The following is a 17,984-nucleotide window of genomic DNA, read 5'->3' as shown; positions in this document are numbered from 1 at the left end:
GACACCCAGTGCACCGGACCGACACCCAGTGCACCGAACCTGCACCCCGACACCCAGAGCACCCCGACACCCAGTGCACCGGACCGACACCCAGTGCACCGAACCTGCACCCCGACACCCAGAGCACCCCGACACCCAGTGTTCCAGAACAGCCCCCTGCTCTCTCTCTCTCTCTGTGTCCCCCACCCCCCCCGGGGTCTCACCTGGCCTCCAGAGCCGCCCTCCTTACCGGGCACCCGCCCTCCTCCGCCTCCGTGGGTGAGTAGGGGGCGGCACTCCCGGAATCCGCCGGCCTCTTCCCCCCCCTCCTGCTCCTCCTCCTGCTCCAGCTCCAGCTCCTCTCCCTCCGCCTGACGCTGCTGCCCGGCTCCGACCTCGGGTTGTCCCGGGCCCGGGGCCGGTGCGGGGGAGGGGGGTGCGGGCCCGGTGTCCTCGGGAAGGAGAGGCCGGTGAGGCGGCGGCGGCGGCGGCGGCGGGGCCTGGTGCCGGTGCTGGAGCCCGGGGCAGACGCTGGCCAGCGCCGACAGCGAGGCGGACAGCTCCCTCCAGCTGCGGGGGTCGAGGCTCCGGGCCTGGCCGCTCTCCCCCTCCCCCGGGCCCGGGCTCGGGCCCGGGCCCTGCCCCCGGCGGCGCACCACCAGCACGAAGCGCACGGTCTCGCCGAGGTAGAGCTGGGCCCGCCGGGGCAGGCCGCGGTAACGCCGGTAATCCGGCACCGGGCCGGCCGGGAAATACATGAGGTACTCGCACAGGGACTCCATTGCCCTGCCCCGGCTCGGGCTCGGGCTCGGGCTCCGGCCTAACCCCCGCCCTTCACCATGGCAACGGCCGGCCCCGCTCCCAACCACACCCCCTGCACAACGAATCCGTCCGGCAGCGCCACTCGGAGGAGCGGCGGCCGCGGGAGGAACGGCAGGGAGAGGGAGCAACAACCAGCCAGGGTGGGAGGACCCGGTACAGCGCCACTCGGAGGAGCGGCGGCCACGGGAGGAACGGCAGGGAGTGGGAGCAACAACCAGCGGGGGGGTGTGGGAGGACCCGGTACAGCGCCACTCGGAGGAGCGGCGGCCGCGGGAGGAACGGCAGGGAAAGGGAGCAACAACCAGCGGGGGGTGTGGGAGGACCCGGTACAGCGCCACTCGGAGGAACGGCGGTCGGAATAGGAACGACAGGGAGAGGAAGCAACAACCAGCCAGGGTGGGAGGACCCGGTACAGCGCCACTCGGAGGAGCAACGGCAGGAATAGGAACGACAGGGAAAGGAAGCAACAACCTGGCAGGGTGGGAGGATCCAGAATAGCGCCACTTGGAGGAGCGGCGGCCGGGAGAGGAACGACTGGGAGAGGGAGCAACAACCAGCGGGGGTGTGGGAGGACCAGGTACAGCGCCACTCGGAGGACCAGCGGCTGCGGAAGGAACAGCGCCAACCGGAGGAGCAGCAACAGCGCCTCTCGGAGGAGCAGCGGAAGGACAACGCCATCTGGAAGAGCAGCGCCATCCGGAGGACCAGCGGGAAGGGGAGGAATAGCAGAGACTGGGTGGGAGGTAGTAATTTTACAACCTTCGGCCCATCGTGTCAGTGCTAGCCATCAAACACCCACCGCTTCTCATCCCATTTCCCAGCACTTAGGCCATTGGTGATCATCAGGATAATTCCTGAATATCTTGAGGGTTCCTGCCTCTACAGTCTGAGTTCCAGAGACACATTGACCATGCTGAGGGTGAAGAAAACCCCTCCAATCTCCTCTCAAACCCCTGCTCCTGGCCTCAAAACTATGCCTGCTGTGTATCGACCCCGTTACTGATGGGAAATGGTCTCCCTATGGACCAACCAGCAGACACGCCGCACCCTCCACCACCATTTCCCATTTGTCGTGGGAGGTGACTTGGCTTGGACATGAACAATACCGCAGAGTTCCATTTTGAAGTATGGAAGGCGCGTCACGTTGATCGTGCAGATCATCCTGAGATGTCTTCACCCCGAGAGCGGGGAGTCTGTGGAATTCTCCGTCACAGAAAGCGGTCGAGGCCAAAGCATTGCCGGAAGGAGTCAGGCATAGGGATCGAAAGGTATGTGGGAAAAAGCGGGAACAGGATACCGGGTTGGATGATCGGCCATCATCATATTGAGTGGCAGATTAGGACTGAAGGGCCAAAAATGTCTACTCCTGCCCCAATTTTCTATGAGAGTGTCATTTGCAGGATTTTCCTTTCCAACCCTGACTCCCAATAACAGGAGAGACCAGGATAATGGGCACAGGAGTTCCTTTGTCTGACATCTGTCCCTTGTCTTCTGCCCTCTCCCTCTCTCTACCAAAGACGCTCTTTCTTTCTCCATTTGACTGATCCAGCCACTCCTCCTCCTGCCTCACCATCGCCACCTGCTGCTGGGGATCCCACCCCAAGTCGACGCTCACAATGTGTTCCAAAGGAACGCAAGGATCCATTAAAGTTTCACCTGCACTTCCACAAATATCATTTATTGTATCCGTTGCTCCCGGTGTGGTCTCCTTTACACTGGGGAGACTGGATGCCTTTTCGCAGAGCGCTTTAGGGAACATCTCTGGGACACCCGCACCAATCAACCCCACTGCCCCGTGGCTGAACATTTCAACGCCCCCATCCACTCTACCAAGGACATGCAGGTCCTGGGCCTCCTCCACCGCTGCTGCCTCACCACTTAATGCCTGGAGGAAGAACACCTTTACTTCTGCCGGGGCATGAATTTGGACTTCACCAGTTTCTTCATTTCCCCTCCCCCCCCCCCCCCCTTACCCCAGTTCCAACCTTCTAACTCAACACCATCCTCATGAACTGTCCTACCTGACAATCTTCCTTCCCACCTATCTGCTCCACCCTCCTCTCCGGCCTATCACCTTTATCCCCACTTCCATCTACCTATTGCACTCTTAGCTACCTTCTCCCCAGCCCCACCCCTCTCCCATTTATCTCTCCACCCTGGAAGTTCCCAGCGTCATTCCTGATGAAGGGCTCCTGCCCGAAACATTGATTTTCCTGCTCCTCAGATGCTGCCTGACCTGCTCACCACTCTAATCTTGACTCTGACCTCCAGCATCTGCAGTCCTCACTTTTGCCTAATGCACCCCACCCACCTGCCTGGAGTCACTTAGCTCTGTTGGTGATGCCAACGCACTGGGTTCAATCCTAGCATAGGTTGGGGTTACCACGCAGGACTCTCCTTCTCAACCCCTCCCCTCATCTGGAGCTTGGTGACCCTCCGGTTAAACCGCCACCAGTCATCGCTCGCTGTAATGGGGACTACAGCGATTTTGCCTTTGTCACCTTTAGCAATCGCTGGCCAATGAGAATGGTTATTGACCTGGGAAGTTCCACCTCACTGGCCACGGCCTCTGGGTGTGGCTGATCCCAGACCCATACCTCCAACCACACCTTCGGTGTTTCCGGGAGGTGGAGTCCATCCTTAGCCCTGAGATCCCTGGCATTCCTGTTTTCAAGTTTCTTTTCCATACTGTCCCTTGCCAAGGACTCTCTCTCTTGAAGAATTGCGTCTCCATGTACAGGAGCTCCCTCTGAGACAGTTTCTTCTGAACAAGGGTCTCCCACACATTGATGACGACATTGCATTTCTTCAGGGGAACCTTTGAAATCCTTCTTTTATCTTCCTGTCAATCAAGCGCCTTCCTTAAGCGGGGAGGAAGCTCAGTATCCATTCAATCAGACATCATTTCCTTTTCCTTTATTCACTCACTGGATGATGGCATCGCTGCCTATGCCTGGCATTTATTGCCCATCCCTAATGGCTCAGAGGGCAGTTAAGAGACCATCACATCGCTGTGGGCCTAGAGTTACATATGGGCCAGACCACAGGTAAGGATGGCAGATTTCCATCCCTAAAGGGGATTAGTGAACAGATGGATTATTCCAATGGATTCGTGGTGATGGCCTAACGGTATTATTGCTGAACTGTTAATCCAGAGACCCAGGTAATGTTCGTGAGGTCCTGGGTTCAAATCCTTGACCCTGGCAGATGGTGCAGGTGTGATGCTGGAAAAGCACGGCAGGCCAGGCAGCAGCTGAGGGGCAGGAGAATCGATGCTTCAGGCATAAGTCCTTCATCAGGAATGAGGCTGCTCCTGCTGCACGGATGCTGCGCTTTTCCAGCACCGCACTCTCGACTCTGATCTCCAGCAACTCCGGTCCGCACTTTCTCCTGGCAGATGGTGGATTTTGAATTCACTAAATGTCTGGAATTAAGAATCCAATGATAACCATGAATCCATTGCCAGCTGGCAAGGGGAAAACCCCATCTGGTCCACCAGTTAGGGAAGGAAGCTGCCATCCTTACCTGGTCTGGCCTACATGTGACTCCAGACCCATAGCAACATGGTTGACTCTTAACTGCCCTTTGGGGCAATGAATCCTGCCCTGGCCATTGACGCCTTCATCCTGTGAATGAATAAAGAGAAAAAAGAATTCTTTATTGAAACCAAATTCCACCATCCACTGTGGTCCTTGCAACATTAGCTGCGTTTCTAGATTAATATTCTAGTGATAATACCACTAGGGCATGGCGTGACTGAATAGAGCTAATGCCAAGGACCTGGATGGCATGCTCTAACATTACAATGCGATTATTGGCCCTTCGGAAATTGTGTCAAGGTGTTCAGAGGCCGCGTGGAGCTGTGATCAGAGTATCAGATGTCTTAGGGTTCGAGAGCCATTCCGACCCCTGACGATCACAGAACGTGTCCAGGGTGTGGTCAAAGACATTCAGATGGGCCTAGGAATGGCAGACAAAATGTAATTGAGATAAATGTGAGGTGCTGCATTTTGGAAAGGCAAATCAGGGCAGCACTGACACACTTAATGGTGAGGTCCTAAGGAGTGTTGCTGAGCAAAGAGACCTTGGAGTGCAGGTTCATAGTTACTTGGAAGTGGAGTCACAGGTAGATAGGATAGTGAAGAAGGCGTTTGGTATGCTTTCCTTTATTGGTCAGAGTATTGAGTACAGGAGTTGGGAGGCCATGTTGCGGCTGTACAGGACATGGGTTAGGCCATTGTGCTCAGTTGTGGTCTCCCCTGCTCGAGGAAAGAAGTGGTTAAACTCAAAAGAGTGCAAAAGAGACTTACAAGGATGTTGCCAGGGTTAAAGGATTTTGAGCTACAGGGAGAGGCTGAACAGGCTGGGGCTGTTTTCCCTGGAGCGTCACAGGCTGAGGGGTGACCTTATAGAGGTTTATAAAATCATGAGGGGCATGGATAGTGTAAATAGACAAAGTCTTTTCCCTGGGGTGGGGGAGTCCAGAACTAGAGGGCATAGGTTTAAGGTGAGAGGGGAAAGATATAAAAGGGACCTAAGGGGCAACCTTTTCACGCAGAGGGTGGTACGTGTATGGAATGAGCTGCCAGAGGATGTGGTGGAGGCTGGTACAATTACAACATTTAAGAGGCATCTGGATGGGTTTATGAATAGGAAGGGTTTGGAGGGATACGGGCCGGGTGCTGGCAGGTGGGACTAGATTAATTTAGGATATCTGGTCGGCATGGAGGAGTCAGACTGAAGGGTCTGTGTCTGTGCTGTACAGCTCTGTGTAGAAGGTTCCTGTTGCTATGGTAACTCAGACTCCCCCCTTAAATAAACTCCACCGTTAATCTGTGGTGTTGAATGTCAATCCTCTGGAGCTGTCTGGGATGTGGTGTGAAGGGAACAGTTTTGGAAGGCATTCCTTTGTGAGAATAATTTGCAGAGGTCTTTGCAGGGCTGGCTGATTTGGATCACCCCTGGTTAACGCAGTGTACCATCCCTCCAAGGGACAAAGGGAACAAGCATTCGATGCAAACTATTAAACCGTTTCTCATCCGCTTGCAAAGACAAATACCACTTGAAAGATCAAATGCCTGCAAAGCCATTGATGCGTGTTGGCTGAGCGTACAAACAACAGACCCCAATTTTCAACTTCCAAGTGCAGCTCACTTCCCGTCACGGCAGTGCAATGCCTCTGATCTAACAGCAGCACAAAAACAGTATTGTTTGGTTGCTTTCCCCCTTTGCAGGAGGATTGCCGTTGCCAATTTTATTCTGTCCCAAGGCTCTCCCTGGTCGGCTTCCCACCTTCTGCTCTCCACGAACACGAGCTGGCCCACAATACAGCTGTTCAGCTCCTAACTCTCTTCCTGTGCCCTCTCACCCATGTCGCCTCGCAGTTTTAAAACTTGGCATCCTTGCTTTCAGATCCCTACCCACGTCCTTTCCCCTCCCCCCTGTAATCAGGACGGACCGTGCAACAACAGGCACCAGCCACCAGCTGTGGGCGTTTCACACAACTGAGAGGTACCAGGATCCACGTTCACGCATTAACCCCTGTCCAGGCAAGGAATAACGTGAGCCCACAGCGTTACCCCAAGTTGGTGACCAAGCACGCAATTCTCCTCGTGCATTATTCCCAACGGTTTCCCCGTTATATTTTTTTTTTCTTTTTTTTTAAAATGTTGGCACCCCACTTCCCATCCTGTTCAATTTTGGTGGGACTGTTTAGATTAGATTACTTACAGTGTGGAAACAGGCCCTTCGGCCCAACAAGTCGAAACACAACCACCCATTCCTCTACATTTACCCCTTACCTAACACTAGGGGCAATTTAGCATGGCCAATTCACTTAACCTGCACATCTTTGGACTGTGGGAGGAAACCGGAGCACCCGGAGGAAACCCACACAGACACGGGGAGAACGTGCAAACTCCCCACAGTCAGTCACCTGAGGCGGGAATTGAACCCGGGTCTCTGGCGCTGTGAGGCAGCAGTGCTAACCACTGTGCCACCGTGCCACCCGGTTTCCCCGTTATATTTCACACCTAGTCTTGACCTGCTAATGGTATGCGTGTGCATTGTCGTTGGCCGTTCATCCAGGTGACGTTCCATCTCCAGGGAGTGTTGTTCCTGTCACCACAGTAAGTTGTTCGCCCTTTTCTCTTGGAGCGCTGATGATAGAACCCAAGAGTGACAAAATCGAGCTAAAACAACCAGAGGTCAAACTTAGAGCTGACAAACTATTGCCAGAACCCAACTATAAATGCTGGGTTCACACTTTTCTGAAGCCATGAAGGCACACATTCTCCAGAGAGGCCTATGTGTCTGCGGTGATGAAAGATTGTTCCCTTCCAAAACATGATCAAGTTGACATAAGACCGTCAGAAATAGGAGCAGGAGTAGGCCGCCTGGCCCCTTGAGCCCTGTTCCACCAGTCAATAAGATGGCTGATCTTTTCATGGACTCAGCTCCTCTCTCCCGCCCGCTCACCCTAACCCTTCATTCCTTTACTGTTCCAAAATCTATCTAAAAACATTCAATGGGGTAGCCTCAACTACTTCCCTGGGCAGGGAATTCCACAGATTCAAAGCCCTTTGGGTGAAGAATTTCCTCCTGAACTCAGTCCCAAATCATCTCCCCCCCCCCCGATGCCCCCTAGTTGACCCACCAGTGAAACCAGCCTCCCTGCTTCTAATCCCTTCATCATTTCATATGTTTCTCTAAGATCCCCCCGACTCATGCTTCGAAATTCCCATGAGTATAGTCCCAGTCTGTTCAATCCCTCCTCATGAGCCAACCCTCTCAACACCAGAATCGACCTAATGACCCTCCTCTGCGCCCCCTCCAGTGCCAGGACATCCTTTCCCAAGTAAGGAGACCAAAACTGTACACAGTACTCCAGGTGTGGCCTCCCCAGCACCCTATACAGCTGCAGCATGACCTCCCTGTTTTTAAACTCCATTCAGGCAAAAGTAAGCACTGCAGATGCTGGAAACCAGAGTCTGGATTAGAGTGGTGCTGGAAAAGCACAGCAGGTCAGGCAGCATCCGAGGAGCAGGAAAATCGATGTTTCGGGCAAACACTCATCATCAGGAAGGATGAAGGGCCTTTGCCCGAAATGTCGATTTTCCTGCTCCTCGGATGCTGCCTGACCTGCTGTGCTTTTCCAGCACCACTCTAATTTAAACTCCATCCCTTGAGCAATGAAGGACACTATTCCATTTGCCTTCTTAATTACCTGCTGCACCTGCAAACCAACTTCCTGTGATTCATGCACAAGGACTCCCAGCTCCCTCTGCACTGCGGCACGCTGCAATCTTTCACCATTGGAATAATCGTTCATTGACAATGGCTTTGTGCAAACACATAGTCGACAGTGGGCCCAGTCTTACTGAGGTTTCTCAAAGCTGATTCACTCCTCATCATCTCAACTCCGGCAATAGTTTGTCCGTTCTGTCAAAATTAAATTTGACCTCTTGTCGTTTTAGTTGGAATTTGTCAATCTTGGCTCTATTTCCAGTTAGGAGGAGGGGTTTGTGTGTGCTGTGACATTGGGGTTTTTTTGCACTGGATTATTTTCAGTAAGTGTACCTCTCCACTTGAGGATTGACCTGGAAATTTCTACATTGAGTTTCCTTGACTACTTTCCCAACCCTTTGGGTGATATGTCCTGCTGCCTCAATATTTTCAGTCATAGAGTCACAGAGATGTACAGCACGGTCACCCCTCAGCCTCCGACGCTCCAGAGAAAACAGCCCCAGCCTGTTCAGCCTCTCCCTAAAGCTCAAACACTCCAACCCTGGCAACATCCTTGTAAATCTTTTCTGAACCCTTTCAAGTTTCACAACATCCTTCCGATAGGAAGGAGACCAGAATTGCATGCAATATTCCAACAGTGGCCGAACCAATGTCCTGTACAGCCTTAGCATGACCTCCCAACTCCTGTACTCAATACTCTGACCAATAAAGGAAAGCATACCAAACGCCGCCTTCACTATCCTATTGACCTGCAACTCCACTTCCTTCGGTCCAACTCATCCATGCTGACCAGATTCCTAACTCAATCTAGTCCCACCTACCAGCACTTGGACCATATCCCTCCAAACCCTTCCTATTCATATACCCATCCATGTGCCTTTTAAATGCTGTAATTGTACCAGCCTCCACCACATCCTCTAGCAGCACAATCCATACATACACCACCCTCTGCGTGAAAACGTTGCCCCTTAGGTCTCTTATATATCTTTCCCCTCTCACCTTAAACCTATGCCCTCTAGTTCAGGACTCCCCCCACCCCAGGGAAAACACCTTTATCCTATCCATGCCCCTCATGATTTTATAAACCTCTATAAGGTCACCCCTCAGCCTCCGATGCTCCAGGGAAAACAGCCCCAGCCTGTTCAACCTCTCCATATAGCTCAAATCCTCCAACCCTGGCAACATCCTTGTAAATCTTTTCTGAACCCTTTCAAGTTTCACAACATCCTTCCGATAGGAAGGAGACCAGAATTGCACTAAATGTTCCAAAAGTGACCTAACCAATGTCCTGTACAGCCATAGCATGGCCTCCCAACTCCTGTACTCAATACTCTGACCAATAAAGGAAAGCGTACCAAACGCTGCCTTCACTATCCTATCTACCTGTGACTCCACTTTCAAGGAGCTATGAACCTGCACTCCAAGGTCTCTTTGTTCAGCAACACTCCTTAGGACCTCACCATTAAGTGTATAAGTCCTGCATAGAGTCATAGAGACGTACAGCATTCGTCATAACCTCAGACAAAGCAGGAATTGAACCCACGCTGTTGGCTTCATTCTGAAAGCAGCTGGGAAACACTTATCCTTTGTGTATTTTCTTAGAAGAACCGGCCTCAACAGTGCAACTCTGAGGGGAGTACAGGAGCGTAGGGACCTCGGGGATCGCTGGCCAGGCGAGTGGAAACCGGGTTATTCGAAAGGCGTATAGGATCCAGGGTTTATAACTACAGGATTCCCCACTATCGGAAAGCTCCGATGAAACCTTTCGTAAGCTGAAATGACATAAAGCAAAGAATCATAAATTTATGATTAGATTAGATTCCCTACAGAATGGAAACAGGCCCTTCGGCCCAACAAGTCCACACTGACCCTCCAAAGAGTAACCCACCCAAACTCATTCCCCCTACCCTATATTTACCCCTGACTAGCACACCTAACACTATGGGCAATTTAGCACGGCCAGTCCACCCTAACCTGCACATCCCTGGACACTAGGGGACAATTTAGCATGGCCAATCCACCCTAACGTGCACATCCCTGGGCACTGTGGGACAATTTAGCACGGCCAATCCACCCTAACCTACACATCCCTGGGCACTATGGGACAATTTAGCATGGCCAATCCACCCTAACCTGCACATCCCTGGACACTATGGGACAATTTAGCATGGCCAATCCACCCTAACCTGCACATCCTTGGACACTATGGGACAATTTAGCATGGCCAATCCACCCTAACCTGCACATTCCTGGACACTATGTGACAATTTAGCACGGCCAATCCCCCCTAACCTGCACATCCCTGGGTACTATGGAACAATTTAGCACGGCCAATCCACCCTAACCTGCACATCCCTGGGCATTATGGGATAATTTAGCACGGCCAATCCACCCTAACCTGCACATTTTTGGACTGTGGGAGGAAACCCATGCAGACACAGCGAGAGTGTGCAAACTCCACACAGACAGACACCTAAGTTGTAATCAAACCCAGAACCCTGGTGCTGTGAGGCCGCAGCACTAACCACTGAGCCACCGTGCCGCTCATACGGGGAAAAATTTCACCTTTTCTCAGAAAAGCGAACATCCTCTTTGTATTTCTTTAGGTTAGCAAGAACAGGTACTTTCATAATATGTTGGTCTTTCATAAAAAGCAAAGTGGCGAAACGCGAGCTTTCGAAAAGCAGGGTGAGGACGGGGCGCTCCATCTCCACAGATCATTGGTCTGACCACATTTCGGCTGCTTGGTGGTTTGCACTGCAGCCTCGCAGGGACCTGGGCGGAGGGAGTTCTGGTTTTGTGGGATCAGTACACCGCTGACACTCTGAGGTCGAGAGAGCGTAGCGCTGGAAAATCGCAGCAGGTCAGGCAGTGCCCGAGGAGCAGGAGGATTCGACGTTCCGGGCATAAGGCCTTCATCAGGATGAGAATCCGGACTTAGGTAGCCCAGATCACCCATCAACCCCCTGATCCCGTCACTGGACTCACGTTAGTGAGTGTGGTCTGATTAAACGGGTGGCAGGGGCAAAGAATGTGTGAGTTTATTCAAACACGGAATTGAATATTTGCAGGGACTAACAGGAAGGTGATTATATCACAGGAAAACAAAAGGCAAGTTACAAGCGGTCAAATCAACACTGTCCATTATTGTAACACAGGGCTGGGGCTGTTTTCCCTGGACCCTCGGAGGCTGAGGGCTGACCTTATAGAGGGGCATGGATAGGGTAAATAGGCAAGGTCTTTTCCCTGGGGTGGGGGAGTCCAGAATTAGAGGGCATAGGTTTAGGGTGAGAGGGGAAAGATATAAAAGAGACCTAAGGGGCAAGTTTATCACGCAGAGGATGTGGTACGTGTATGGAATGAGCTGCCAGAGGATGTGGTGGAGGCTGGTACAATTACAACATTTAAGAGGCATTTGGATGGGTGTATGAATAGGAAGGGTTTGGAGGGATATGGGCCGGGTGCTGGCAGGTGGGACTAGATTGGGTTGGGATATCTGGACGGTATGGAGGAGTTGGACTGAAGGGTTTGTTTCCGTGCTGTATAACTGCGTAAAAAATGTTTGTTGCTATGGTAGCTGTACGACTCTATGGTTCTCGTCTTCCCCTGTATCTAAAAGATCTCATTCCTGGTATCATTCTAGTGAATCCCCTTTGGACTCCCCTAACCTGAGAAAAAAGACCTTGACTGTAAGGTTACCCCTTATTTTCCAATGCTCCAGGGAAAACAGCCCCAGCCTATTCAACCTCTCCTTATAGCTCAAACCCCCCAACCCCGGCAATATCCTCGTAAATTGTTTCTGAACTCTCTCAAGTTTCTGAACATCCCTCCTACCGCAGGGAGACCAGAATTGAACACTGAATTCCAAATGTGGCCTAACTAATGTCCTGTACAGTCACAACATGACCTCCCAGCTCCTATAAGGTCAAAACGTGTGGTGCTGGAAAAGCACAGCTGGTCAGGCAGCATCCGAGGAGCAGGAGAGGTAACATTTCGGACATAGGCCCTTCATCACTCCTCATTTACTCTTTCCAACTCTTATACCCAATGGGCTGACCAAGAAAGGCAAGCATACGAAACGCCTCCCTCACGATCCTGTCCACTGCGGCTCTACTTTCAAGGGACTATGAACCTGCACTCCAAGGTCTCTTTGTTCAGAGGGAGATTGGGCTTATTCTCCACGGAGAAGAATAAGAGGTGATCATATTGAGGTGATCAAAATTACGGAAAAGGGAAGGCGTTCGAATGTGAGGAGAACGTGGGAAGCATTCCAAAGACTTCATGAAGAGCTTCACTCAAGAAATGTTGTCCAGGCCGGGGCGACCCTTGTTCACATGACACCAACTGGGAAGGAATCCCTGTATGAGGGACCACAATTCTACAAGAACACCCATTGGTAAGAGGAGGTATGGAATAGGAACCGGAAGAAGGAACACCAGGTATCTCAAGTTCAAAGATAAATGCCATGTCCCAGAAACGCCAAACGTGCGGTCGGAGGTGGGGGACATCAGCCACACACGCGCATACACATACACACATGGGGCCCGTGACCAGCAACATGGGAAGCTCCAACGAGGTCATTCAGCTAGTGACAATTTGCAACAAAGAACATTTCCAGCCCAGGAACAGGCCCTTCAGCCCACCAAGCCTGAGCCGATCCAAATGTACTGTCGAAACCTGTCGGTCAATTCCTAAGCATCCGTATCCCTCTGCTCCCCACCTACTCATGCATTTATCCAGACGAATCTTAAATGAATCTTGCAAGGTTTGTGAAGGTTTGTAGCTTCACTTGGAGGTCGCCACTGATGATGTTACCTAGCCAGGTAATGAAACGTCTGGATATCAAACCTACAGCTCAGGGAGCAAACCTACATCTTAAATGAATCTACCGTGCCTGCCTCTACCATCTCTGCTGGCAATGCGTTGCAAACGCCCACCACTCTGTGTGAAGTACTTGCCGCGTGTATCCCCCCCTTAAACTTTCCACTTCTCACCTTGAAAGCGTGACCTGTCGTTATTGAATCCTTCACCCTGGGAAAAAACTTGTCTCTATCCACCCTGTCTGTACCCTTCATGATTTTATAAACCTCAATCAGGTTCCCCCTCAATCTCCTTTTTTCTAATGAAAATAAACCAAACCTACTCAACTTTCTTCATTGCTAGCACCATCCCCTCCAGGCAACATCCTCGTAAACCTTCCCTGCACCCCCTCCAATGCGTCCACATCCTTTTGGTAATGAGGTGAACAGAACTGTACACAGTATTCTAAATGCAGCCAAACGAATGTCTTGTACAATGTTAACATGACTTGCCAGCTCTTGTACTCAATACCCCGTCCAATGAAGGCAAGCATACCATATGCCTTCTTGACAACTCTATCTACCTGTGCAGCAACCTTCAGGGTACAGTGGACCTGCACTCCCAGGTCTCTCTGCCCATCAACTTTTCCCAAGGCTCTCCCGTTCATTGTATAATTCGCTCGAGAAATAGTCTTGCCTGAAACACATCACCTCACATTTGTCTGGATTGAAAACCATCTGCCACTTTTCCGCCCAACTCTCCAGTCTATCTATATCCTCCTGTATTCTCTGACAGTCCCTTATGCTTTCTGCATAACAGCAAGTACGCCCCGTCCTCAGGGCTCAACCTATGGAAGATTTCAAACCCATCGAGAAATGAGAAGATGCACAGTCTGACTGAAGACCTCAAGGTTAGGAAATTAACAAAGACACACTAGTCAGGTTAACATTTTAATAAATTAACATGTTTCTTCATTGCAGTTTTCCACAGTTAAGATAACGCCAGAACACTTGCCTTACGTACCTGGATTAAAAACAATTATGAAATGAGTTCCCATCTATGCAAGTGGAATTTAATTCGAATTATAAAAATATCCCTGTCACATTTCTCCAAAGGACACAGTTTCGTCTTTCTACAACGCGTGTTAGTCAGATCCCTGCTTTGTAAAAATCTTTTGAATGAGTTCTCTTTTCCTGTACAGAGTGTGTGTGCAAATGAATAACAAGCCGTACAAATGTACACTCAATTTAACTTGTCATTGTGCAGTCTGAGGCATGCAGTTTTAATATTAATGATCAGTCCTGAAACAAAATATGCACAGTCGCTGTATCCCAGTCCATCTGGTGACCCAGCCTTCCTTGCACTGTCGACACGACCTGCTGTCTCGGGAAAGCAGCCATCTTCAAAGACCCCTCCCACCCCAGTTATACTCTCTTCCATCTTCTTCCAGAACACACAAACACGTACTAACAGATTCAAGAACAGCTTCTTCCCCGCTGCTATCAGACTCACACGTAGGAGTTGATCTCTCTCTCTGTCCTTTCTCTGTGACTCTAACTCGATATTCATTCTGTTCTGTTACCCTGATGTACTCATGCAAGGTATGTTTTGTCTGGTTAGCACACAGAACAATACTTTCCACTGCATGTCAGTACAATAAATCAAATCAAATAAAGTTGTCAACTTTACTTGCATTCTTTCGGGGTTGTAAGACAATCTCAGCCCGATTTCACCTAAGCTTTTCCCATGACAGAACATGGCCAAGTTGGGAAGACTGTATCATACAGGGAACTCACCACATCAGATTCGACAAAGATAAGTTCACCTTAATCATTATAATGTGAAGGAGCTGGTGTTGGTCTGGGGTGGACAAAGTTAGAAATCACACAACACCAGGTTATAGTCCAACAGCTTTATTTGGAAGCACTAGCTTTCGGAGAATTGCTCCTTCATCAGGTAACTAGTGGGGCAGGATCATAAGACCCAGAATGTACAGCAAAAGATCATAGTGTCATGCAATTAAAACAATATATTGAACAAACCTGGATTGCTGTTAAGTCTTTCATCTTTTAGAATGGGTTGCAGATTTTGGTTCATTAATATGCAAATCCCAGAACTTTTTTAAAGTCACATTCTCGAGATAACATAAGGTTTTATTACAAAAAAGGAACATCTCGGCTCAGACAATGTATTAAAGGTGTGAGGTTAGGATCTGTCTGTATCCCAGTCTTGAGTCCGACTGGTTCTATTTCCAAAGTAGGAAATTATAAAATGTTACATGGATTGACCGCCTGCAGGTTGTGTACTTTTTGATAAAAAAAAATGTATTTGCAAATGCAAATTCACCCCATAGACTTATGTGTTTGTGTGTGTGCATGTGAGGGGCAGGGGGAGGGAGAGAGCATGGGAGTGTGTGCATGAGAGTTTTTTTTATATAAAATCTTAAGTTATCTCAAGAATGTGACTGGAAAGTAATTCTGGGATTTACGTATTAATGAACCAAAATCTGCAACCCATTAACAACAATCCCGGTTTGTTCAATACATCATTTCAGTTGCATCTCACTGTAAACTTTTGCTAGAAATTCTGTGTCTATGACCTTATTCTTCACAACCTCCTGATGAAGGAGCAGTGCTTCGAAAGCTAGTGCTTCCAAATAGGCCTGTTGGACTATAACCTGGTGTTGGGTGGTTTTTAATTTAGTAATTATGTTCTTTGCCTGTCCTTCTCACCAAAGCGGTTTGGTCTTGACTGTATTAAACTAGGACTCACACACACCAGGGAAGATGCGATGTAACTTTTTACAAGGATGGTCACAGAGAGATTATAGCTCTCGGGAGAAACTGGTCCTGAGGTTCAGTACGTACCATCTCTGCCTCAAGTCCTGTACCTGGTATCCCAGAAGGAGGCAATAGCCTAGTGGTATTGTTGCTGGACTTTAATCCACAGACCCAGCTCATGTTCTGGAGAGCTCGGTTCAAATCCCACCACGGCAGATGGTGCAATTTGAATTCAGCTTCAAGGGTAAAAAAAAAGGAATTAAGAGTCTAATGGTGACTATTGTTGGAGGGAAAATTTACCTGGCCTTGAAGGGAAGGAAACTGCCATCTTTACCTGGTCTGGCCTACATGTGACTCCAGACCTGCACCCAATGGGGTTGACTCTCACCTGTCCTCTGGGCAATTAGGGATGGGCAATAAACGCTGGCCTAGTCAGTGATCCCCCCACATCTTGCAAATGAATGATTTTCAAAAAAAGGTGTCTCTATTAAACAGTTTGCAAACTGATTTGTAAATACTTCCAGGAGGGAACAGCAGGATATTGGAAACATGATTCAAAGGGCTTGGAGTCTCGATCATCACTGTCCACAGCTACTGCACACCAATAAAAAGTGCACATTGCCACAGGAGCTGGAGGACTCCAGCACGGTGGCTCAGTGGTTAGCACTGCTGCCTCACAGCACCAGGCACCCACGTTCGATTCCAGCCTGGGGTGACCGTGTGGAGTTTGCATGTTCTCCCCGTGTCTGCGTGGGTTTCTTCTGAGTGCTCCAGTTTCCTCCCACTATCCATGGATATGCAGGTTAGGGTGGATTGGCCGTACTAAATTGTCCCATAGTGCCCAGGGATGTGCAGGTTAGGGTGGATTGGCCGTGCTACACTGTCCCATCGTGTTCGGGTTGGGTGGGTTAGCCACGGGAAACGCAGGGAGTGTGGGTGTGGGCCTGACGTGAATTGCCGTGTGGTAAACAGCACCGTGTGTGTGTGTGTTGGAGAGAGAGAGAGAGAACCCCAGGACTTTGACCCATAGTCCAGTACCACACAACCACAACACAAGTCAAATGGCGTTGGGTTTCTGTGATTCTGGGTCAATCACAGGATGGAGGCTGGACTGGGATGCGGAGGCTTTAGTGATCCATGATAAAAGCGGAAGGTGAAATTTGAGTAAGTCACAGAAATGTGGAATTCACTCCCACAGTCTGGGAGGATAGAGAAGCCAGGCCGTTGCTGGAAAAAGCTCGGCAGGTCTGGCAGCATCTGTGGAGAGAAATCAGGCTCAACATTTCAGTCCGGTGTCCCTTCCTCAGAACCTCACTTGACCTTAACACTGCTTTCTCTCCGCAGATGCTGCCAGACCTGCTGAGCTTTTCCAGCAATTCCTGCTTTTCGTTTCTGATCTACAGCATCAGCAGTTGTTTCACTTTTGACTTGCTTAAAATCTCTGTCCAATCTTGAATTCTCCCAGTTCTGATAAAAGGGTACCCTTAACTCTGCTTCCTTCTCTCTAAAGATGTCGACATGCCCACTGAGATCTTGCAAAGTCATTGTGTGGTTTTTATTTTATTTTCAACTTTCTTGAACTTTGATTCCTAAAGAGAACTAAAACGTGTGTTTCTTCCTATGAAGCTTCTTTCTCTGTCTTTTGTGGAAGTGGATGTCCCTGGTTCAGCCCACTCTCCCACCAACTGCTGACGTGAAGACGCCATCTTGAATCAACATGTGGTTAAGGGTACTGTGTACATGTGAGAGAGAAAGAGAGAGAAAACGAACTCTAGGATTTTAACCCACAATCCAGTACCAAACACAAAACCGGAACTCGAATCAAAACACCCGTATTAATGTGACTGTACGGAAATAAATAGGACGACTTGCATTTGTATAGTGCCTTTCACATACGCAAAAACACAACCAGAATTTGCTGCTGGGGAGCACCATCCCGCAAAACAAAAATGCATTTTCGTTTTGCATTCAAACCAAAAACATTACGTTTCCTCCACCCCCCCCAGTTCTAACTCTTCACCATCCTGTACATGTGTACTCTTATCAAAATTCACATTCTCTGAGGGTTCAACACTTTGAGAGCTCAAGAATAGTTGCCCCTTTTAAATAAGCTCTACGCTTTAATGAAGCAGACCCATTCCAAGTGAAATCTCCTCTTTTATGTATCTCTACATAAGCCTCACTTATGGCAGCTCTGTAAGTTTCCCTCTAACTTCCAAAGTTGTGGGAGTGAAGAACTTGGATAGTCCTGATAAAAGCTGAAAATGTGTTGCAGGAAAAGCGCAGCAGGTCAGGCAGCATCCAAGGAGCAGGAGAATCGACGTTTCGGGCATAAGCCCTTCTTCAGGAATCAGGCTT

The 17,984-nt window shown here is 49.8% G+C and overlaps 1 protein-coding gene across 1 annotated transcript in view; it reads right to left on the bottom strand.

The window, feature by feature from the left end:
- The window catches only part of trappc14 (trafficking protein particle complex subunit 14), a 52,162-nt gene extending 51,279 nt beyond the window's left edge, over nt 1-883 (bottom strand). The window contains exon 1 of the mRNA XM_043683625.1: nt 204-883. Coding sequence (XP_043539560.1) covers nt 204-761 — 558 coding nt within the window. The 5' untranslated portion in view covers nt 762-883. The remainder of the gene's footprint in view (nt 1-203) is intronic.
- Nucleotides 884-17,984: the final 17,101 nt, after the last annotated feature.

This window comes from Chiloscyllium plagiosum, chromosome 48, assembly GCF_004010195.1.
Source record: "Chiloscyllium plagiosum isolate BGI_BamShark_2017 chromosome 48, ASM401019v2, whole genome shotgun sequence".
Lineage (NCBI taxonomy): Eukaryota > Metazoa > Chordata > Chondrichthyes > Orectolobiformes > Hemiscylliidae > Chiloscyllium > Chiloscyllium plagiosum.
Note: the sequence above shows the minus strand (reverse complement) of the source record. Positions and strands in the feature narration are given on the sequence as shown.